Raw genomic sequence first — 24,658 nt, forward strand, 5'->3', positions numbered from 1 at the left:
GGAGTGATTATTGTGAAATCCGAAACCCCTTTTTTTTTTTTTTTTTTTTGTGATTTACATTTTTTTTTAAGTATAAAATAATTCAATAGACTGAAATCAAAGAGTTCTTAAAGAAAGAATTTGAGAAATTTTATTTTAATGCTTTCCTTTTTTATTTGTCACTGAAAATAATTGAGACCCATCCCTTTTCCCAGTTGAAAACTATTTGAATATTTATTATTATTATTTTTTTACATTTTTGGGGGAGTGGGATTACGGTAGTTTCACTAATCTTCATGCAAAATCTGGATTAATTCGTGGATAATTTAATGCAATTTGATTTTGACATAAAAACAAATAGTATTAGGGTTAAAGTTTTAAAACATTTGAATCAATCATTCTCGCCTTTCATTTCATGCACTGATCTATCAAAGTTGCTTTCAATGTTGTATTATCAGCTTATCATTCCATGCAATAGAAATTGTTATGCTAATTCCTTACAAGACTTATACAAAAACTTATACGAGACTTGCCTATCTATAACTTATACAAATCATTTCTCCTTGTCAATGGATCTCACTTTTTATAAGAGGAGGATTTGCAATTTGCACCGAGCCTGCACGTCTAGACTTGCAAAAATCAGTTTCTAGAATTATACTCTAAAGAATCTAAGATAAGTGTTATATGATTTGGGTTGCAGAAGTGGGAGAAAGGGTCTCCATTGCTTCGAAGAGAGGCCCCTGGGCAGTAGTTGACATGATCTATCCACCTGACTATTTTCTCCAAATGTAAAGAGATAAAGCCAGACATATTTCTGTCTTCTTTTCTAAGCTTTTCTGTATTCGGAGTTTCTTGCGCAGGCTTTATATTCTCGTGTTCTTGACAATGGGCTGGAATCAACAAGTTTGGCATTTGAAAGCACAAGTTTCTGTTTTGGGCAAAATGCATAGTGAAGTAATCCAATTCCAATTGGCATCCCTCCCCGCCTCATCAACCTTAATGGAAAAATATCTAAATAAAATTTCCATTGGAGGAATGGAACTGCATATTTCTCAAGCCAATCACATTAGCCACTGGAGGCCTAGCCTCCTGTTCATTTGCACCTCACGTAGACATGTATGGGTAGGGGTGTCAAATCGTGTTAACGGGTCGTGTTCGTGTCATGTCAAATCGTGTTAACGAGTCATATAGATCAACCCTAACCCGACCCGTTAAGCTTATCGTGTCAAAATCTCAAACCCTAACACGACCCATTAACATAACGAGTCGTGTCGTGTCAACCCGTTTTGACCCATTAATAAATATTACAAAATATATATTTTTTTATAAGTAAACAAATAAATTAAGAAAATATTATGAAATAGGTTAATACGATACAATACAACTCATTTTAAGCTATTTATATAAATAGGTTGAATAGGCCTGAAATTAACCTTTTTAACCTGATTAAATTTTGCATAATTTTATATAAATGTTAAAATTACAATATCTATAAAAATTATAAAACTAATTATAAGTCCAAAACTACAATCTAAATAATAAAAATATCGAAATTAAAATTCTAACAATTTTATTTTTAGATATAAGGGTATAATTGTAACTTTAATTTTCTTAACGTGTCATAACAGGTTATAACGGGTTAAAACGGGTTAACCCGTTATCAACCCATTAAGCAATCGTGTCTTAACGGATCAACCCGTTTTGACCCGAACCCATTAAGGCTAAACCCTAACCCGCTATTATCGTGTCGTGTTCGTGTTGAGTTAACGGGTCGTGTGACATATTGCCACCCCTATGTATGGGTACAAAATTGTTCATTTTACCATAAGTTTAGCATTGCCAATTATAAACTGAAAAGCTGTCATGGCATCGCATATCAACATAGCCGATTAGGGGCTTGGAAAGTAGAGAGAGCTTCCATAACAGACAGAGATAAAGTAAGTAACACTCTGATCAAATAGCTTAACTTTACACCTTCCTCATGAGGATATATAGCCTCTGATCAAGTTCAAACTTGTTGCAATGAGATGGATCTCCCTTCAGCATCATCAGAAGCCCACCAAATGAAATGTTCATCTCCCTGAATGCAAAATCCGAACCCATGTTAAGGCTTACAAAAATAGACGACTATAAAGCCACCCAAACACTGATCAATTTTGTCTCAGTTCAAAATTAATGGGAACGATATGTATTCTTGCAACATTTAACTGATCTACACCTTCTGAACCTTCAGTTATAGAGAAGAGAGAGAGAGAGAGAGAGAGAGAGAGAGAGAGAGAGAGAGAGAGAGAGAGAGAGGAAGAGGGGGGGGGGGGGGGGGGGGGGGGGGTGGTGTTCCTACTGTGCTTAAGCTTCAATTAATGATGGTGCCCTAAGGGACTACAATTGAGCCTCACCAAACTTCAGGCTGAATTGTGGTTAGGCTCGTTTTAAACAATATTTTCCCTCGTAGTTGGAGGAACTGCATGGTTTTGAACCATCCATATGGGACCACAAAAATCAGATGTAATCCCTACCCTCACTTGAGCTATGAAGCGTAGTGAACACACTACAAAGATTAGCCAAGGAAAAAAACCCCCACAGAGATTGGTTATTACTTCATACATGAAAAGTAGAGTAGTACATACGCTTTTGTTCCACGTCCTGAACCGTCAGCAATTCTATAAAGCTTCCCATACATTACATAATCAAATCTGTCTGCAAGTGACTGCCGATTGCCCTGGGAAAAGATTAATATTCATTATTAGGATTAGGGCCCTGATGATTTGAAAATGCCACAACCAAGAATTAATTTTGAGAGAGGAAACAACAAAAGATCATGGATATTGCCTGATTATCAGTGTAAGATAGAAGTACGATTTATAATGGCTCACTTACCATGGAAACTGCATGAAATTGAAGAAACTAAAAAATGCAAAGGCACCTATAGCCTATAGCATCTATATACAAATTACAGAGATCATCACTGCATAATTCAGAGTCATTCTCGAAAGGCCCAGGTTTGAAGCTAATAATTTATGAAAAGAGCTCCAATTAAATTTAGAACTAACTCTTCAAGCAGGCAATAAACATAAACAGATATCTGATCTATAATTAATGTTGTAACTCCATCATAATCCAAATTTTTTAGGCTAAACAAGGAATATTATTACCGGAGTATAATAGCCAGTATCAGGTGTTCCATCCAGATTTAGTGTTGGAGCTAGTACCATTGCAAACTTATCACCTTCCTTCAGTATAAATTCCTTTGTAACCATCACATCTAGATGCATGAACATGTCGAACTTCTCACTTTTTGCTTCCACCCGGATAACTACAGAAATACATTGATGAAATTGTGAATGTAAAATGCCAACAACACGTGTGTATATCTTGAAAAAATCCAAACAGTCTTCTGATCTCAATGAATCCACTCAGCTTGACTAAAAACAGTATATTCCTATCTCATGTAGAGTATAGCATAAACTAGCCTACAAAAAACTATTAAGAAAGTGCCAAAGTGAACTTTACTGCAATGTAAGAACCTAACATTCAAAGGCTAATGGATCAACACGCAAAAGGATCTACCAAATATATATATATATATATATATATATATATATTTTTTTTGATAAGTTAAAAGGATCTACCAAATCTTATGAGCGAGCAGAAAGGAAACTACTTCATATTTCGCAAACTCTAAGGTGGTAACAGTTAAGTGAAACTTAGTTCTAAAGCTCTTAATAGAAACACAATATTTTCATACCACAACTGCATTTAAAGACATCCAGTTGAAAAAACTCAGTTCAACTCCATTATTCATATGGAAAGAGATTATAAACCAAAACCGTTACATGCAAATTTTCATTCATAATTTAGTCGTGTTTTCAACACAGATTTGTATTTCCAGTAGGATGATCAATTTGAATTTCAATTAGGTTATAGTACTGCATATCACAATGCATAGTGCAGCCATAGGCCTGAAGTTCCAGTGATTTTCTTTACTGAAAAAACCCACCTGAAATTCGTAACTTCTTGAACCCCCATATTCTTTAAGTTCATAATTTAGTTCTACGTAAACAAAACTCTCTTAAGAGAAACAGATACCAGTGCAAAGTTATGGCTACATTTGTTATACAGCTAAAAAAAGATTTCAGGACAACTAATAACATGAGCAAAAGAGGCTAGAATCTTCGCAATTGTTTTAGAGACAGAAAAATGATCCAGACAGCTTTGCTAATGTAGAAATGCTCGCTTTTAAGATAATTATGAAGAGCATATCGAGAGACATCACTACACTCTTTCACATACTATGAGCATTAGAAGCAGATTTTCTGAACAGAGGCAATACTTTTCTTATAATGGCAACATTCAACGGCACAATATTTTCTTTCTTTTACCATTGTATGGACTTTAATCTTATTTTCAAACTCAAGATTGGTGATTAGATGCCAGATAATCTCAAAATCTCAAGATGACAAAGCCATAAACTATAATCAAAATTGAAGAACAGAGAGAGAGAGAGAGAGAGAGAGACCATTAAACTGAAAGTATGTAGTAAAATAGCAATGAGCATATCTAGAAAGAGATATATACCTTTATCAAACTTTTTACCATCTGGGTTAATACGCTCAACCCTAAAAATATCTTCAAAAAGAAACTCAACCATTCTCACTAGCAAGTAACTTCGACCGTCAACACCAGATGCACACCTATTACAAAATAGACAAAGAAAGGAAAAAGAATCAGAATTAGGGTATAACACATGAATTCTTGAAAGAAGGGGCATCAAAAGTTAACCACGACGTATTTTTAGGCTATAATTGGTTAGGAATTTATACAAGAATCACGAGCTGGGAAGGCAACAAAAAAGAATAAAGAACAGAAGATATAAACGGGGTGAACGAGAGAGAGAGAGTACTCAGAGTCCCGTGCAGAGATGAGAGCGGCGACGACGGAAGGTTCTGCGGCGTGTGCTCGGTTGCTTGACACGTATGAATTTTATAGAATGTAAACTAGAATTGATTGTAGGGAAAAAAATCGAATTGCAAGGATTTCTCCCCTCACCCGCGTCTCTCTCTCTCTCCTCCGAACCCGAAGGTCTAATTTTCGACCCCCTCTCTCTGTCGCTCTCCTCAGGCCGAAGTGAGGAACCTCGTCCTTCAATCAATCTCCGTCAGCCAAGTGAGTTAGCACAAGAACTTGTAGTTAGGTTTGGTGCAGTTAGCTTAGGCGAAAGGATGCCCTTTTGATTTTTATAAAATAATTTATTGTATTCTGAAATTAAAATTAATTTTACAATACATTATGAAATTAATTTTACAACACATTCTGAGCAATCAAAAAGCACAAGATTTTGAGGTGGGCTTAGGCGAAATCGAAGACCACTTACAGAGATTTTGAGGTGAGCGAAAAAAAAGCACAATATTCTACCAAGTATTAAATCACTTACTGTGAGCTTAGGCGAAATCGACGACCAGATGGAGAGAGAAGGAACCTTCAGGGAGAATACTGATTCACGAGATGAGAGAGAGAGAGAGAGAAGATGTTGAGGTGGGCTGGAGATGAGAGAGAGAAAGGAAACCCTCAGAGGAATAAACTGAAAGGGAGTGGGAGGGGATGAGGGAGGAAGAGAACGAAGAGGGGACTGGGATTTGAGAGGAGGGTGAATATAGGCGCATCCATCATAAACCAAATGAATTTCTTATGTGTTGTATTTTGATTGGAGGGAGTAAACTTCTGATTTTCACCATTACCGACTTGAACCTTTTCCGTAAAAGTTTGTCTAAAAATATTATTAAAATATTATTTTTTAATAGAATTTTTATTTTAAATTTTTAAAAATTTAAATTATTTATTATATTTTATTTAAAAATTAAAAAAAAAATTATAATAATTAAATTAGATAAAATGAGTTGAAATTATTTTTTAAATCAGAAGCCTAAGTATCAGATAGTAATTTTAACGTGGGATTTATCCAAAATCCTGTACGGACTCCGGACATTGGCAATTGGTATGGAATTTTCCAACGTAAAATCGTAAACATTTCCAATTTAAATGAGGAGAACGTGAGAACTATAATTTAGAAGAAAATTGTGTAAAGTGAGGAGCCTTTTAACTCTTTAGTCCTTTTTTTTTTTTTTTTTTTTTTTTTTTGTGTGTGTGTTTCAAGGAGGTGAGTTTGTAGTCCAGGTCTTGCTGTTTGTCGAACATCCCCTCCATCCGTTCACCTACGTGAGTCGGCCACCCTTTTCCCCTCGCCGTTCTTCGTCCAACGCTCCCCTCCCTGCTCCTCACAATGCTCAGAAATGGATAACGATATCTTGCTATGTTATGAACTTATGTGCGTGAGTTTTGCAGCTTGTGCTCTTGCTGCCTCTACGATTGACACCAAAGGAGAACTCTCACAGAAAGAGGGAATGAAGAGTTTCGACAATGGCTGTGTCTTAGTTGCTCGTTTTCCTCCCATCAATGCTGTTTTACAAGAGATCTTTTGCTGAACATAAGTTTTACTCTCAAACAACTGAATGAACACGAGCTTAACCTACCAAGGGCCAATATGCATTTAGCTGTGACGCTGCATTTTAGTAGATTCCATGTTCAATTCTTGAATTAACAAATAGACTGAACACGATCCATTACCAATACACCAGAAAAATCTAATCCTGAATGGGATTCCCCAAACAGTCAGTTTGGCTGAGGCAGCCAACGGAACAATAATATAATCAAGAACAAAATATACCCATTCTGTAGATACAGCTTGCTGGGAGTTCACCATTTATCAGGAATTTGTGTTCAAAGGATGTGAAGACAACGATGAATATATAGGATGCAGATTCCTCTCAACTACACTCCCGAAATAGAAAAAATTCATACAAGCATTTTTTTTTTTCTTTTTCTTTTTCTCCTCGTATCAAAGTAAATCTACAAAAGAAATGCCCAAAAATACAGACATCATAAACCACAATACAATATGAGCAAATTGACTGGTTTCCCTTACTGAAGTAAGAAAAGAATATAATTCTGAACTGGCGAATACCCGAAATCCCTTTCTAATTAGCTAAGTGGCTGGGAGAGTCATTGAACATACTGTGCCACATGAATGCTCTTGAAAGCACCATCTCAAGCTCCGGGTGAGTCCAGTTTTGTGTTGGAAGGTGTTGAAGGAACATCACTAATTCTTGGAAATCAAGCTGCTGAAGCTTATCTGACCACTGAAGATAAGGTAACAGCTCATGTCAATTACTCGACATATAATTATCACCATTGCATTGGAGTGTAAAATCATCTAGTCACTGTCCAAGATTATCAGGAGAAAAAGGCACAACTAAATGGATTATCATAAAATGTTATCAGGACCATGCAGAGATAGCCTTTCACGTTCACCGGATGTGAAGAAGTTACTGAAAGTTTGAAGAAAGTCTAAAACGCCTTCAACAATGAGGACACTGGTTCAAGACTTTCATATATCTTTTGAGAAGTTTCATATCGCATTTACCAGGAAAAAAATTGAGCAGCTGATCCTATGCTGGTATAGGACATGCTGCTATCAAATATCAGTTTTAGGATAGCAGATTTGCCGTGAAAAATAGGTACTTTAAAGAGACGATATTATTCTGCCAAGAACCAAGGTTTTATTACAAAGCATATTGTTCTTTTACTACCCAAAAAAATGAAAAAAATAAGGTGCATGGAATAGGAATAAAAGTGCAACAATACACTGATCATGATCTAGACAACACCTTAGGCCAGAATATTTAGCATATGAGCTAGCCAATGAAAACCAGTGTTCCCTTGGCCATAACAGGTTCAATCACCAGCCATACAGTAAAGCATCATCCATAGCCTTAGGTGTACTGAATATGACTTAATTCCTAAATGGGTTAATTCCTAAATGGGGAATTAGAGAAAAACCATCAGAAGGCCACTGAAACTAAGAATGTCTGACAGGAATTTGCTTGATAAAACATGAAATATTTCTCTCATAAGGACCCCTTGGGATTGGCTCAAGTAGTTAGGGCTTTAATTTTGGGGGTATGCTCCCCCAGGTGCAAGGTTCAAGCCATTGGGTGTAAACGATTTCAAGAGTCCACATCTTTGAAAAGCTGATGATTTACCTAATCCATGTGATGCGGGTGCGTTATATAGGCCTAGGGTTTAACTTGGTAGAAGACATGTTGCATTTGCACGATTTCTGGGATTTCTCATCATCAAAATTTCTCTCTCCATGTATCAGCATATTACAAGGAAAGGTACTCATCAATTAGTACTAAAGCCAGGGTTGTTCTGGCTTTAGAATTCCTGAGTGGAACTCATACCATGTCGAAATGAGGAACTCGCAAAAAAATACAGTACAAAGACAGGTTCAAAAGTGACACTTGAATGGTACGCAAGATATTTTAGACTACACTTAATCCCAGCACACGATGATGTGAAAACATTTGATTTTTCATAAAAGCAAAGTTGCAAAACATGCCAGGCTTTGTATTTTTTTGTTAATAACCAAAAAGCAGTAAAAAAACACAATGACATTGACAGTTACTAAAATCAAGAGCTCATTTCAGCAAAAAAAGAAAGAATGCCCATCTCACCGTTAAAAGAAAACTGGCAAATATGTACACAAGGAAATCTGGCAATGCATTTCCTTCCGCAAGATACGTGTCCCAAAGGCGAGTGACAAGATGGAAAGGTATCTAACAAATAGAAGCTCACATTAGCTTTGCATATACAAAAAAAGCTCCAGGTCATGGCCAAATATATGTTGCAAATGCATTATGTTTAATTCATCTGCTAAAGAAAATTTGTAGCGTGTTACGATGGAAGAGATTACAGCAATTCATATATACACTAAGCATTGGTAGGAGGAGTAAACCTCACGTATTAGAAGACAGTTGAACCAGCGGAAAGCAAATTGAAGAAATTCCAGACCTTGCTCCTCCAGGTGTCTTGAAACAGGTTCTAGCACAGTTTAAAAAAGTGATCTCATCAGTAGGACCCAGAATATAGTATTTAGAATTCTGGACAGATATAAATATAAAAAAAATTAAGAAACAAGAAGGATTACATATAGTAAGATGATGGAAATATAGACACATTTCATGCATCAATGAAATGGATACCATTAGATGTACAAATTGGTACTGCAATTCACTGGAAGATGCTTCACCAACCACATCAACAAAAAGATATCGAAGCACAAGAAAGCTATTCACTAAAGAAGTTGAAAAGTTCCTCTCCCATGAAAGCACTTGAAGCGACTAGGAGTCTAGGAGAAATATGCTCTGATTTTCTTCAAAAATAAAGTTCCTAGATAGTACTGATCTTTATCAGACATTGCTAACTCAAGTCTCTATATGACATCAGTTTCTAATTATGCCACGGTTTAATTAACTCAATTTTCCCTTTTTAATCGACCAGTTTTTAGTGTTGCAATTACACTAATTAAGGTCGCATATCATCCTACAGCGGGAGATGCATCCCTTACTGAAGTTCAAATTTGAACTTTTAAATCGAGCAAAATGCTTAAAAACCCTATTTCCATTATTCTGGCAACGGGTAACTTTGTATGCCAAAACATAAAGAAACAGGCTTCAAAGAATTTGAACTTTATATAATGCTAACCTATTGGCACGCACTGTGTGTGTCCTGGCTTTTTTCTTTAAGAGGGAAAAGAAAAGGAAATTGGGAAAGAATAGTGATAGGGAAAAAAGAGAAGCAGAGAAGGAAAAGAAAAGAATAACGTAAAAGATGGGAGAGAAGAGAGGGAAGTGGTTTGGGCAGTTTAAAACTTAGCTGGCATCATGTAATATCAACCATAAAAAATAAAAAAATAAAAAAATTTCTCAATAAAATTCTGGATTATAAAAGAATACGGAAAACTTACACAAACTTGAATTTTCTCAATATCTAAAAAAGCGGTTGTATTCAAGTAGGGTGGTACACCATGGTAAATACAAATGGTTTGGGACCCATCTAGGAAATGAATGTTAAGTCATATGTTCTGCACTCATGACAGCCTCTTTCCCTTGGAAGCTAGAGAAATAAGGCTAATAAGCTCCCCCTAGTGTGAATTGCTTCATTTTGACAGTAACTTCAGGGAAGATTTTTTTTTTTTTTTTTTTTTTTTTTTTTTTTTTTTTTTTATATATATCTATATAAAAAAAAAAAATTATTGATCATAAGAATAGGCAAAAACCCAAGTATACAGGACATATACAAAAGCATTGCATAAGCGTGCTAGTGTGCTAGTTCAGTGATACAAGAAATTCATGGAAACTCATTCCATTGAAATCAATTACAACTGACCAATGAAGTAAAGTATTGAAAATGAATTTCCTAAGCTCTTCCATTGATTGCTCTCGATCTTCGAAGCTCTTGTCATTCCTTTCCCACTAAATGCACCACCATAAGCATATTGAGACCATCTTCCATATTGCTACAATATGAAAGTTACCCTTAAGGCCTCTCCAAGAAACTAAGAGATTGATCACCCTTCTCAGCATCACCAAGTAAGTCCCACCCTAGTGAAGAGTCATTCGACAAGGTCGTGGCAACCTCACAATGAAGTTATAAATGATCAACAGACTTCCCACGGGTTTTGCACATGCAACACCACTCAATGACAATGAATCAATGTTTCCTTAAATTGTCAAGTGTTAGTATCTTTCCCAGTGAAGTCTTCCATACAAAGAAGAGTGTCTTTAAGGGTGCCTTTGTCTTCCAAATACTCTTCCATGGGAATGGGCTTGTTGTATGTGTGTTCATGGCTTGATAGAAGAAGCGGACGGTGAACTTCCCTTTCTTGGATTGGTGCCAGAAAATCTTATCTTCAACTTCCCTCCTCATGCAAGTGGAATATATGAGATTATAAAACTCCGATATTGTGTCGACTTCTCAAACATATTGAGGAGACCATTTGACGTAACCAAAAGGTCCACAATCGAGTATTCTTTCATTTTTGTTATACCATAGACTTCTAGAAAAGCTTCCTTGAGTATCTTGTCACCACACCATAAGTCATGCTAACCTTTGATCTTGAGTCCATCACCCACCTCAAACCGGGTATTTCTAAAGTAGGCATCCCATCCTCTTCTTATGTGCTTCCAAAGCCCATGCCATATGCCCCACTGACCTCATTTGAACACCAACCTCCCCCATGCTTCACTGTACTTTGATTCTATTACATTTCTCCACAAGGTAAATTCTTGATGGTATCTTCACAACTATTTATGCAACAAAGCATTGTTAAAAACCTGCAAATTCCTAATACCCAGACCTCCTTCTGAGATGGGGGAGCATACTGTGGCCCATTTTACCAAATAAAACTTAAAAACTCATCATCCATCCCCCCCCCCCCCCCCCCCCCCCCCCCCAAAAAAAAAAGAAACTCAAAATAAGAGGTCTTGCTGAATTCTCTCCACGTGTTGGCCCACCTTGGTAGGAATGATAAGACATAATTTGCCCACAAAATGTACAAAGGCCCCAGTTTTCGAAGATGTAAACATGCCTGTGTTGGAGACAGAAAACTTCCAAGGGTTTGGCTTATTAGAAAACTTCCCATGAATTTCTAAAGTCGGCTTTGTGCAAATGGGCCACCTTGGTAGGCAAATGTACAAGACAATTCAAAAATTTTTGTGCAAAATTTGGAGACCAAAAACTTCCCAAGAGTTTGGCTGATTAGAGATATGAATTAGTTACTGCCATCTAAATGAAAAGGTATGGATAGTTGAGCAACAAGGGATTTTAGGTTTGCTCTATATGTGTTGCACATACAAATGTGGGAATGATTGAGACTTCCAATTCAACCCTAGACACACACAAGAATACATAGGCAAATCACAAAAACAAGCAGGGAATTAATGTATAATGGTGTAAGGCAGTTCATTTAGTGCAAAGAAAGGGGTTCTAGAGTAAGAAACTAGAGGCTAAAAGAAAGGTGTTACCATCAATCCGCCTAACCAATTCCTTCAGTTTAAACAACAGCCTTTGGATTCCTGGTTGAGCAAATGTGTAATGGTCTTGCATCCCATCAAGCAATTTTGACAGACACCAATAGCAATCGGCCTCCATGTTAGAGACTTTTTCAGGAGATAAATTAGAGATTGACCAGCCATCCATGCCCCCTTCCAAGTATTCTGACAGGAAAACAACTAGAAAGGGTGTAGCTAAATCATTTATTCCCTGAACATATCCACTTGCAGGATGCCGAATGGCCCTGGAAAGAAATCAGAAAACATGGAAAAGAGACAGACCAATTAATACTATGAAAACACAAGGAAAATACTCCAATGAGGACATTTTGACAACCATATTCTACGTGTTGACCAGTTTTTCAAATGAACACAAATATATCGAGGGGCGGACATGGAGTATGGATTTTTTTGGGGGGCACGGGGGGGAACCATTGACCATTAATAGTTTGGGGAAAATAAATGAGACTCTCTCAAACTATCAATTTTAGCAATCGCCCCTTGAACTACCAAAAAAATTACAATGCACCCCTCCCTAAAACAGTTGATGCATATACCCTAATAGTTTTTATTAACCATGAAAACAATAACTAAAAAAGGATAGATGAGGCATGCAGTACTTGTAGGTGTTCTGTCATAAGTCTGAACAACAGATTATAGGGAGCTCTTATTCATCACTATATCTAAGAGAGCTTTGTCGCAATGTCTCTGCCATCATCCATATTTACGCTTTTCAAAGGTCAATGTTGAGTGTTCAAATCTGATGGAAGATCACCCAAGAGCCAAAAAGACCTGATCAGCGAATCCTACACTCTAATATATCACAAAATTTTCCTTTATATATATATATATATATGTATATACAGATAACAGAAAACAGCTTTTTCATGTGCCCACTAGGGTAGGAGATCCTTTGTCACACCATACCCCTATAAGTATACAGTGGAAAAATCACATAAATAAGATAAACTTTATACTGCAGTAGGAAGGAGCATCAGAAACAAAGCACAGGCTATGAGCAAGTCAAATTCAAAGCAAATCCAGAGAGTCAAAGGTGTGAATGTAGTAACATATACCAAGGTTCACACTGAAAGACTGGATCTGGAACTGAAGAAAAAAGATGTAATTAATAGTAAATAAACAATTCTGTAAACTCCTAAATAGAAATGAATTTAGATTCATTCAGCTGAGTTATTGTTAAATCTGAATATGATTGGATTTGATTAAATACAAATTCAAACTGACAAAACAGCACTAAAATGTAACTATTTTCATGTTTAACTGGTAGTCTTTAGGTATTGATCCAAAACCTTATAGGTTTAGAGCATAAGTAATAAAAAAGAATAAAATGGTGACTGGTCTACCTATATTTGGATATGTAGCACAGAAACACATTCCTGAAGCAACTAAGCAAGAATTCTGGCAGAAAATTACTGATGACTTTAATCATGTGATAAAGCATTCCAACAGTGTGTCGAATCCAAATTTTTACTTAATTCAGTTGATTTAGTTTGGCAAGGCTGGGGCATTCATTTCTTCTTTTACCTAGAATGCACATATTACGTGGCATGTAGAAGCCACTGGCAACTAAAACTAAAATCTAACCATGTATAAAGGATGCGCTCCAAGGATTTCTGAACTTGCGGTTCCTGGAAGAAAGAGACATCAGGCACGGTTCGTGGACAATCAACAGCAATCTGACAAGAATAATATCGGCAATTTGTTAAACATAGGGCACAAGAGAAAAATAATGAACAGAATCAGAATTCAATAACCACTGAAAGTACCTGGCGAAGCATGTTGATCTCATCGTCTGATCTGTCACCATCTGGAATGTCATAACACTGAGAAACACAGTCGAGATACTCGAGGCGCTTTCTTCTTAGAACTCCCTCCCTTCTATCTGAATTAGGTGGTGCATATCCCTGTTGTCAGTTCATTTTAAATTTCAAGCAAGCAACAAAAAGGCCATAACTTATCAATGCTTGACAATCTTGATGAAAAGGTCTTAGCAAGAATTTTAATTTGATTTCAGTTTTCAAACATATCTGGAAAGATTTGAATGGTGCTTCTAAAAAATAAAGCTTTTCCATAGATGAGAAGTCCAAACTGTGAAGAGGAAAATTTTCAATCCAACATATTTAATTTTTTCTTTGCATTAGACCCAACATTTAAGTAGGGATTTCTACCGGATCATTTTGGTAGATGATATTTTACAATATGGGAATTGGAATATCTCGTGTTTACACCACTCATGTAAGAGAAATCTCAAATAACAGAGATCTTTTTCTGAGCACATACAACAATGGTCTCACAGCAACATATTAGGATCATAGGACCCATAGAGCTGACTGTGGGGCCCATTCATCCAGGTAAAATTATAACCAATCCTTTAACATTCTATTGCCTGAGATTTCACTAACATGAGTCATGCTTTGTCTGTAAACACGAGAAGGTCAAAATCCATGTGACATCTAGAATCCAGAAATAGAAGCTTGCTTCCAAACGTACAAGTGCTAAAAACTAAAGGTCTTCGCTAAAATTGAGTGAAAAAAAAATCATGATAGAGCACCAATTATCACATATGCAGCATTAAGATCTTCTGTGAAATATGTTTTCTGTATTAGTCTAATGGAAAATAAATTGGATTTCAAAGCTCTATATTCAAATTAATATCTCTAATTATAAACTAGGAAACATTTTATTACAAGTCTGACATTTCTGTATATAAACAATAATAGGTTACAAGCCTAGACCAGAACTCTCAAACTTACCAAGAGAAGCCTCCAGATATCAGGTCGCATATAATCTGGTACTCCACTCCAAGCTAACTCACGCAAATTCTCTATAAAGTGATATTAGAAAGTTAAATTTTAGAAATTAGTAAACTCTAAAAAAGAGATCATGCTGAGGGCAGGGTAAGTGAACATCTATGCAATGTGCCGAAAAATAAAATTTAAGTTTAAAATAGGCAAGTTGCAGTCAAATGTGTGATAAAGAGAGAGCCTAAAAAGAGTGATGTTAAGATAATAAGGATGCTATTAGGATAGGATTGTACATCACTAAAAGGGATGATCCTTTTTCAGAAATATGGTTTATGTTCCAATTGGATGTTTTATTAGAAAAATATATTTCCTATAAAAATAATTCAATAAAAGATATGTAACGCCCAATGGAAGGGCCAAACCATATGGCTTATACTCCAAAATGACTAGTCAATGATACAGATGGAGCCTATTGGAATCTTATAAAGAGCAAGAACTTCTTATTCGCAAGGAATGTGAGATCTCATATACCACCTACCTTCACTTATCATATGGGGTATCATAATACCACCTACTCTTATCATTTATCAGAATGGGGCATAATAATCTTCCTCCCTTATATTCCCAAGGTCCTCATTGGGCCAATCCGTTATAGGTGGCATGGCTCAAATTCCACATTTTTGGTTGGGATTGGCTCTTATACCATTTGTAATGCCCCAATAGAAGGCCGAAACTAAATGGCCTATACTCCAAAAGGATTAGTCAATGATACAATTGGAGTCCCATTGAGACATTATAAAAAGCAAGAACTTCTCCTTCCCATACATCACTTACCCTCACTTATCATATGGGGTATCACAAGATAACATTAGGCAAAGCACAATCCATTAGACTTGGGCTCATGGGAAATCCATCATACTGTAGAATATCCATCCCAGCATATCAATCAAGATGCATGGAAAGGGCTGAAAGACAGGGAAGATAAACAATACCTAATATGACTGTTGTCCCAGAGAGCACCTTGGTGAATTTCATAACCCTTGCAGAATCTGTAGCTCTAGCACCCATAGCAGATTTCTGAACTTCTTTGGATGTATTTTCAGTATTAGTATTTGAAGTTGATGTTTTCAACTGATTGACATTTATGTTCTTATTTGGATTGCTTGTACTCTGGACTTCTTCCTACATTGAGAGTAAAATCCCAACTTTAAATTATCAATCATTAAAATTTCAAACATCATGTGTCTATAATAAAGATCAAAATAATAATAAAAGAATCAGTAAAAATGGCTGTCAAAATTGCCTCTACTGCCTTGGCCATGCGATCACTTGAACTAGCATCCTTGAATGAGGAGCTCCTTTCATACTCAGTAGAAGGTTCTTGTAAGCTTGGATCTGATCGTCTAGTCAGTAAAATTTTACCAGGAATACTTCGGCCTTTGAGCAACCTAGATGGACCAAAATATCTTGATTAAGACATAAATTATCAAATTATTTTCTATTGATTGCTAAGAAGAGGAAATTACAACAGGAGCACGGCAACAGCTATAGAAGGTATGCTATACGTCTCTATCTAAATATTAGATAAAACCATTCCAAACCATTTCACATGGCACATATCGATAACAAATAATAAGCTTTGTTCATAAAGAGACGCAACTCCAATAGTAATTTTGTAGGAAATGACATAACCAAACAGAACAGAGCGTTAATGAAATCACCCAATCCGAATACACAGATCCTATGAATTACACGACATTCCTCGCCGATATCTGCCAAAAGATATAAAAAATCAACCAGAACGTTATGAACTTTTTTCTATCGTATATAGAGTTCGAGAGATCAAAGCCAAAACATAGATTAGAACCAATATCCAAATGGGTTTTCCAAATCTAACACCACAGACCCATTGAAAATTGAAATTCTGAAAATCCTCGAAAACTCATGTCGTGAGTTTCGTAAGCGCTTCCTCAGGAGGTCAGAAGCTGGGTTTTCAAGTCTTCAAGGAAAAATTCAAGCAAACGCATGACTGAGAAATGGGAAGTTTAGAATTGTCGGGAATTGAGGGGTTCTTACCCTCGAACATTTCTGAGGGTCTGGTTGAATCTCGAATCTAAGCCGGCGATAGTGCTCTCTTTCCTGCGCTGATCTTCTTCGTTGTTATGGCTGTTGTTCCTCATGGTCGTTGAAATGCAGAATCCATGCTGCTGCTTCTTTGTGCTTGCAGTACGGTAGTTACTTTTTTACTACTCTGAGCAATGGAAGATCCTAATTAACGCTATATTTTTCTTAACAAAAATCTTAAGCAGATTTCGTGTACCAATTTATGCACTGATCTTGATATATAAAGTATATATTTAATAAAATAATATAAATTGAAAATAAAAATAATTTTTATAAGATAAGAGATATTCTTTTGCTTTTAAAATTTTTTTATATTTTTTTAAAATAAAAAAATTATCGATATACAAATTAATATACGCAATGTGTTTCTACCTAACAAAACTCGTTACAAAAATAATTATCCGCGAACAGAATGGATGCATGAAATGTACACAAACAAAACAAAGAGTAATGTTACCTACCCTTTTCTAGCAATTTTTTCGCTTTTGTCCGATAGCATTACTCTTCTTGAGTGGAGGAAAAATGATAGTTGCCGTTACATGAATCATTTAAAAAAAAAAAAATGAATAAATATAATATTTAAGTAAAATAAATATTTTTTAAATGTAAATCTAACTCTTTTTTTAAATAACTGCACATTATTTATATACTTCACGACTATATGTAACATTACTCTTTTTAAGATTAAAATAAATTTGCATGAAAACATGAGGAAATAGGATTTTGAATTGAGAAATCAATCTTTCTTGGAGTCTTAAATTCCTATTTTTATAGATGTTAAAGATCAAATCTTAATCGATGCAAATTACTAAAATTAGGTAGTTTAGGATACGCCCATATTGTTTTTTTTTTTTTTTTTATAAGTTGAAATCTCTAAAAAGGAATTGTTGGTAATTCAAGAGTGAAAAATGTAATTTAAGTTCAGAATGAACTAGTTCTAGTAATCCCACGAGGCTCGTCTGTCACTTCTAACGGAAAATATTATCATCCCGAAGAGATTGTATGCCTGCTTTGTGGCATCCATATTACTGTTTGAATTGGTCTCCTCGCCGCAATTTGAAACCATATCTAAAAATCTCTTATTGCTAGCTTAACCTTGTAAGAACTAAGAAGCAAGGAAGAGCGCTCATGAATTTGCTCAAAGTTGGAACTCCTAACAAATTTCAGTGGGGTAACATATAATAGATACATACTCCTAACCAAAAAGAACATTCTTCTGATAGCAGGGGTGGAAAGTAGAAGTTCCAGCTTAGAATCCCAACCATCAGATACGTGCTACAAAAATCTCCAACTTTAACATCGATCTAGAATCAGACTCATCAGGGGAGTATCTTGCGTCGGCGGCGGGGGGTCTCTCGATTCGCATACATCTTCTCCATTTCATTAAGAGGTCGGCTGGAACCATCGGGCAAGCTGACAAATTTCCAGCCACCACCCCACCTCCACGCTTCCCTCGTGGTCCCAGTTTCTCTACTGTAAAAAATTCCACCCCTCTGATGGACAGCGCCGGCTGTACTTGTGGCATTTAACCTCCCCTGCAATCTGCACCCGACCAAAACCAATGTCCATATTATTTGAAGGGTTCAAAACAGCAACTGGTGAAATACGTGACAATGATCTTTATATTGGGTCTGCAGTAAATTAACAGAAAACAAAAATTGAGAAAAACACAAGAAAACCCCAGCTTCTTGAGGGGGAGTTTTTTTTTTTTTTTTTTTTGGGGGGGGGGGTGTTAGGGGGGCCCATGGCAGGGGACACCTGCACGGAGACTAAATCAAGGTGGACACAGTGGGACAAGCAACAAATATTTGGCAAGTTGATGAGACCTATCCGAGAGGTTCAAAACTCATCCCTACCACATTCCAGTCATTTCTTTGGCCTTTCATCTTCAACATTTACATCTTATTCCTCTTCAACTCCGTATACTAGACTACTTTTATTTACTGAAAAACATTTTCCTACTATCAAAAAATAGGTTTATCTAACTTCCAAACGCAGCCAGAAAAAGAATGAGTTCGTATGCAGGTTAACCAACTAATCAATGACTGCAAACTCTAAGGCCCTGTTTGATGAAGGCACTCAACTTGAGTTGTCTAATTCGCCAATAGATCAGTCCTTGATCACCAGCTAAACCTCAGCTTCCAAGTCACCTCCATCTCCACTCTCAAATGGCACCATGATATCACTCCTATGTATCTCCGTCTAAATCATCAGATACAAACCAACTTCCTCTTATAAAGACAGAATAAGTTCTTCACTCACCTTACATATCGGACTGAGTGGGTATGTGTGAGAATTAAGGGGCATGACTTGTAAAATGTATGAGTTCTTTTATCGCTGAAGGGCAATCATGCATTAACTCGGAATCAAAGAATAAAGAGCAGGAAGCTTTTAACCACAAGCTTAACAGCAATCTAATAATACCAATAATAAAATAAATAGCAGATATTAAAATATAAATCAGACTCTTTAGCCCTAATTAATATTTCACTTTTTCTTCTTTCTTTAATCAGTGATTTATTCACTTTCTTTTGGTCAGGGCAAAAAGGGTGAGCATGAGAACTTACTTTCTTTTTATTGAAATTCATCCTCTGGACAAATTCTTGATAAAGCATTTCATCTTCTTTTTGGGAGATCACATAGTGGACTTCATCCAGATCTTTGGTGGTACCATCCCAACCCTCTGGCATGACTTTGAAGTCAGGTTTGTAAGGAAGAGAAGCCACATGGAATTCCCTGTCATGGGAATTTAAAAATCTGCAAGATGAAAGGAGAAAGAAGTATAAGGAATCAATTTTCTTCTATAATAGCATAAATCGGCTGTTCGCCCCTAAGGCTTATCAGGGTTATGATGAGCATTTACCATCCCAAAACCATGTCATTCATATATATCACATATACATACCCATAACTAGCACTTTCAAGTTCATTATCAAGATCAGAGAAAGAAGGTACAATGTCAAGCAGAAAACCTTGCAATGCTTTCTTTTTTTTTTTTTTTTTGGATAAATAAAAAACCTTGCAATTTCTTGGGACTAAAGCAGGAGTATTGACTTTGTAGTTTACGTGACCGGGAGAAATACCAATTTTGTTTAACTTTAGTCCATCCTCGAATTTTGAAAACCCACTAGAAGAAATCAAACTAGGCCCCTTCAACCGGTTAAAATGTGTAACTTCCCTATTCCAAGCATGATTTCCTTTATTCAGTTCAAATCTTGCAGTATTATCAACCACCACCAGAGAAGTCAGAGCAATTCAACTTGGTTGCTGGATCTCCTTTTTTCTAGAAGTGGTGGTTTGAACCATAAACTGAGGTGCCAATCATCGTTGTCTTTCTATCAGGGGTAAACCAGCAATAGGAAAACTAAGGCCTCATTTGGTTTCACAGATGTCTCAACCCATCTCAACATCCAAACATCATTCAAACACAAACACTTTTCAATTTCAAATTTTCAACTTTTTAACTTTTTCATCTAATCATTACAACTTTCCCAAACTTCCAAACAAAACACAAAAAACAATTCAACTTAAGAAGTACAACTTAAGAAACAAAAGGTCATGGAAAACATTTAAGAAATTCAGAGAAAAGTATACCACCAAAGTGTATAGGCAAAAGATCAGGAATTCCCTTTTTTAAAGATATTAAGTTAGATTCATAGCGATTTGCATCTACTACTATGTTACATATATTTAGGTGATTCTACATGTCATAGGATGTCAGACAGAAGAGGTTTGATACATATCTACAAGAACCAAAACCTAGTAATTTGATCTCATGAACTTATATCTATAGCAATGAGTGGAGGAATAACCTATAAAAAAAGCAATGAGGGGAGAATGAAAATAGTCAGATTCTCCTTAGGCAGAATAACTTGTTCCTTGCTTAAATCCTCCTTCCTTCTTTTCTTTCCTGTAAGATGTGTACAGATTCTTTATGCATAGCAAATTAGAATCCATCGGTTTATATTCAATATTGAATAATGCCCTTTTTAACCGCATCTAATATATGAAGTGGCATATTAGAAATTTGCTTTAAGGCGTAAAGGGAACCACCCCTACTCTGTTTATCATATAAAGGAAGGTCCTGCCGCTACATTCCCTAAAACATCCTCTTTTGAGTGAGGTATAACAACAAAAATCTCTTACAAAACCGAGGCCATTGAAATCTACAGCTTTGGCCATTGAAACTGAGGCAAAGGTTACTTCTTTTCATTGCGGAAAAGTATATAGATCAGAATCAACATGGTTCAATGACCAACTAAAAGAGATTATGCTGGATGAAGGCAGCTAATTAGGACTTCATAGGGCTCGGCTGGGCTTTGATGCAGCTGGATCAACAGTGCACCAAATAGATATGATTTCACTATATATGGACATTCTCCTGAGAACAAATAATACATACATGCAAATCATGCATCGTGCATGGCTGTAGAAGCAAGATATTTGGGCCATCACTACCCTATATTTTCAACATAAAGATTACAATGCTAAATTAGTGGGCTAGTTTGCTTGTAGAAGAGCATAAGATTAGATACATATCTCACATTGATAAAAACTAACATATTTAAAAAAAAATTAAAAAAAACTAACTAATATATTTTCAACAGAAAAATTACAATGCTGAATTAGTGGGCTAGTTTGCTTATAGAAGCTCATACAGTTAGATACAGTTAGATAACTTACTCAGGACAAGTATCCAGCAAGAGCTCCACAGAATCATCCAGAGGATGCCCAAGCTTTTTCTCTTCTTCCTCCTTGAGCTCCTTTAACCAAAGAATTGCATGCACTCTTTGCCTCATAATCCTATACTCCTTCGCCAGCCTCTCAACAGTGTAAACCTCAGGATTCTGCTTATGCAAGCGATACATCTCTGCTTTCTCAGAGTCCTTTAGACTCCCTTGCACCAGGCTCTCTAACTTGCTTCAAGAGCACGCTCATCTCCTGCATCCTCTCAACCCATCCATCTACAAAAGCCTTACTTTTACGATTCTCTGCCTCAAATTCTCTCAGCTTATCATCAATCTCTTGCAATCCAGAGATCACAGAAGAATGTGACGAGTCTCCTCTGCTGGGTGGGGCCTCCTCACCATCAAAATGCTACTTGGTTAGTCCCGTTGACCAAGATGACACAGAATCCCATCCCAAATCACTCGATGCCGTATCACTGAATGATCCCGTCACAGTCTTTTCCCATTCATCTTTACCGGCATTTTCACCAGATTTAGCAGAAAATCCTCTCAAGTTGATTGCCTCGTTTCTCAACTTGGTTTTGGTTCTGTCTGTCAAAACTCTGGCTGTTGTTGTGCTTGAGCCTAGTGAAGTTGAAGAGAAACACGATATAATTCGACGCAGATTTTGCATTCTCACAGCAAATACCCCAGCATGAATCATTCAGTCTTCAATTCTACAAGGTAACCACAAAAACGCCAAGACCAAAAGAAACCGGTGCTTAGCAACACAGAGAGGCTGCAATACAACGAGAACAACAGAAACACGAGCCCGCATGTTTAGCAGCAATACACACACGTACAAAACTAGGATTAAAAAATCTAATGAAGAAATTGATATATACATGCGTGTATACGTAAGAATGTACACACCCACACACACACATAAGGGTACTTCGATATCTAAACTTAATAGCCTAAATATCTATATGGCAGCTGATAAACCAAAGCAAACGAAAATGAAATTCTTAAAAGAAACCATCAGATACATCCCAACATGAACATCAACAAAATAGCAATCTTGAAGGCATTTTCCTGGAGTTTCGAACACATCCACACCACAAAGCCTCCCAAAATGGCATACACGGCTTATCATATCTTCAAAGGGCTGTGATCACATATACCCTCAACAAGCAAACCTCAAGAACGAAAACGAAATCCCCATGAACACTCAACCTGTGGGTTTCGGCATAGGCCTGGTCTTTTCCCACTCCATTCCAGACCTTCAGACGAGCAGTAGCAACTTTCATTCGATTTAGATAACTCCTCGCCCATCATCCCTAAAGATCAATATAGAATTAAGGGTGAGAACATTTAAAATTACCTTAATTTTGCACAATATGGGTGCCGAGCCTTGAAGGGACAGCTTCGATAAGATGGCCGGAATCTGATCGTCGCGGGTGGCGAAGTTGGGGTGGCGGCGGCATGTGATTGAAGGGGATGGTGTGGATACGACACAGCTATATTCATGTTAGCGAAAAACGATGTCGTCTGATTGCGTACTTGTGCAATTAACGTGCTAAAAGAACAATTAAAATTGCTTGCACCATGCTGTAATCGAGCTGAGCTGAGCTAAGCCGAGTCGAGTCGAGTTTTGGCTTGTCGAGCTCGACTCAATTCAAAATATTCGAATTCGAGTTCGAACTTGAAATTTTTTTTAATTCTTTATTCGAACTCGACTCGATAAGTTAAAATTTCAACTCGAGCTCGAGCTCGTCCCACAAACGAGCTGAGCTCGAGTTTGAATTGTTTTTTTAATAAGATTTAATAATTAATAAATTAAATAAATAAATAAAAAAGAATTAATATTGAATTTATACAACTAACAAATAGAACCTCTATTAAATTATAAAATTTTAAAAAATTTATAAATAATTAATATCTAACTAGTTGATACTTATCCAAAATAACAATATATTATATGCATATATATATTATTAATACTTACACTTAATATAATAGAATATATCTATTTCATATATGGTTTCCACATACTAATATATGAAATTTTTAAATTTTATCAACTAATTATTATATAAATTATAAAATATATTTATGAAGTATATTTACTATATAGACATAAATAATTAGAATATATATTATATATTTAATTATAAAAGTGGTATGATTATATTATTAGCTAATATATATACATGCATAGGTATATGTATATATTTATCAATATATAAATGAGTTTTAATCGAGTCGAGCTAACGAGTCGACTCGAGCATAAACAAGCGAGCCTTAGTCGAGTCGAGCTTTATTGAGTATGTATCATTTACAAATCGAGTGAGCATCTGCTTTAACAAACGAGTTTTTTTTTTTTTCACGAGTCGAGTTCGATTCGAGTTTAATCGAGCGAACTATCGAACAGATTAGTTCATTTATAGCCTTAATTTTATGTGTGTACAAAATGCAACATTACTTTTATTTTCTTTGTTATTTATAGTCATAGAAATTCTCTTATTAACCAATGCACCAAGGTGGAAAGCCTAGCTGATATAAGTTGGTATTTCTTAGGTTCGGCATTAGGAATTCAAGTCAAGATTTAAGTTGAAACCATTTATAATAATAAAGTCTGACTTTTAAACTATGGAATCAATTTTGGATTAAGTAGATATTTTAGAAGTGCTATGGTGACAAGTTCACTCTTAAAACAATAACTATAACTTAAACTGAACATTCTGCAGTTAGGAATGGCTCTTATGATCACGTCTAAGGAAGATTGCTAATTAGGTCACTCCCACCTCCTTTTTATTGTGAAAAAATATATATTTTTATATGCCACCTCTTCTTTTTTTTTAATCATACGGCTTATAATCTCACGGTAATATAGAGCATATTCATAGCAAATGGATTTTCACACAATAGATGGTTCCAATAAAGGAGCACTGGGTCTATGGCCACCATCATTATTGAGAGCACCAAGGGTCATTGATTCCCGTTCACATCCATTCTCGATAAATAATATATGTATGTGTTTGCTTTCAAATATATCTTAATCTCGAGCCTCATTTATGTGCAACAGTGCATCAAGGAAGGAGTTTGAATGCTTTTAAAATTATTTTGGTTAGCTCCAGTGGTTCATCCCAAATTGAAAATGACTCGTATCATA

The 24,658-nt window shown here is 36.1% G+C and overlaps 2 protein-coding genes and 1 pseudogene across 8 annotated transcripts; all 3 read right to left on the minus strand.

Moving 5' to 3' along the window:
- Positions 1–1,778: 1,778 nt before the first annotated feature.
- LOC122300604 (DNA-directed RNA polymerases II and V subunit 8A-like) lies at positions 1,779–5,618 on the minus strand. Of its 3 annotated transcripts, none has more exons than XM_043111379.1 (6): positions 5,411–5,618; positions 4,880–5,118; positions 4,555–4,670; positions 3,132–3,292; positions 2,607–2,698; positions 1,779–2,059 (listed from the first exon to the last, which is right to left on the minus strand). In XM_043111379.1, the coding sequence occupies exons 3-6, from the start codon at positions 4,625–4,627 to the stop codon at positions 1,948–1,950; spliced, it is 438 nt and encodes a 145-aa protein (XP_042967313.1). In that variant the 5' UTR covers positions 4,628–4,670; positions 4,880–5,118; positions 5,411–5,618; the 3' UTR covers positions 1,779–1,947. The 3 variants fall into 3 exon arrangements, with proteins under 3 accessions (XP_042967313.1, XP_042967312.1, XP_042967311.1); XM_043111378.1 differs by having other exon boundaries at positions 4,880–5,129; XM_043111377.1 differs by lacking the exon at positions 4,880–5,118 and having other exon boundaries at positions 5,411–5,617.
- A 1,062-nt stretch (positions 5,619–6,680) lies between these two features.
- Positions 6,681–17,004, minus strand: LOC122300606 (GTPase-activating protein gyp1-like). Of its 5 annotated transcripts, none has more exons than XM_043111382.1 (11): positions 16,769–16,875; positions 16,414–16,464; positions 15,996–16,140; positions 15,685–15,874; positions 14,702–14,772; positions 13,715–13,852; positions 13,533–13,624; positions 11,901–12,172; positions 8,831–8,916; positions 8,550–8,651; positions 6,681–7,172 (listed from the first exon to the last, which is right to left on the minus strand). In XM_043111382.1, the coding sequence occupies exons 3-11, from the start codon at positions 16,011–16,013 to the stop codon at positions 7,011–7,013; spliced, it is 1,131 nt and encodes a 376-aa protein (XP_042967316.1). In that variant the 5' UTR covers positions 16,014–16,140; positions 16,414–16,464; positions 16,769–16,875; the 3' UTR covers positions 6,681–7,010. The 5 variants fall into 5 exon arrangements, with proteins under 5 accessions (XP_042967316.1, XP_042967318.1, XP_042967314.1 ...); XM_043111384.1 differs by lacking the exon at positions 16,769–16,875 and adding an exon at positions 16,599–16,702; XM_043111380.1 differs by lacking the exon at positions 16,414–16,464 and having other exon boundaries at positions 16,769–17,003.
- An 867-nt stretch (positions 17,005–17,871) lies between these two features.
- Positions 17,872–23,081, minus strand: LOC122300607 (annotated as a pseudogene).
- Between the last annotated feature and the right edge of the window lie 1,577 nt (positions 23,082–24,658).

This window comes from Carya illinoinensis, chromosome 2 (assembly GCF_018687715.1).
Source record: "Carya illinoinensis cultivar Pawnee chromosome 2, C.illinoinensisPawnee_v1, whole genome shotgun sequence".
Taxonomy (NCBI): domain Eukaryota; kingdom Viridiplantae; phylum Streptophyta; class Magnoliopsida; order Fagales; family Juglandaceae; genus Carya; species Carya illinoinensis.

Bases quoted from the DNA above. Each gene is read 5' to 3' on its own strand.
- LOC122300604 (XM_043111379.1), bottom strand. From the start codon at position 4,627: ATGGTTGAGTTTCTTTTTGAAGATATTTTTAGGGTTGAGCGTATTAAC. The intron at 3,293-4,554 runs GTATATATCTCT...GTATTTCTGTAG, and splicing joins TGGTAAAAAGTTTGATAAAG to TTATCCGGGTGGAAGCAAAA. The intron at 2,060-2,606 runs GTATGTACTACT...TTTTGCATTCAG, and splicing joins TCAGGACGTGGAACAAAAGC to GGAGATGAACATTTCATTTG.
- LOC122300606 (XM_043111380.1), bottom strand. From the start codon at position 16,872: ATGAGGAACAACAGCCATAACAACGAAGAAGATCAGCGCAGGAAAGAG. The intron at 15,875-15,995 runs GCAATTTTGACA...CTCTCAATGTAG, and splicing joins GCATGGCCAAGGCAGTAGAG to GAAGAAGTCCAGAGTACAAG. The intron at 7,173-8,549 runs GTGAGATGGGCA...CCTTATCTTCAG, and splicing joins TTGCCAGTTTTCTTTTAACG to TGGTCAGATAAGCTTCAGCA.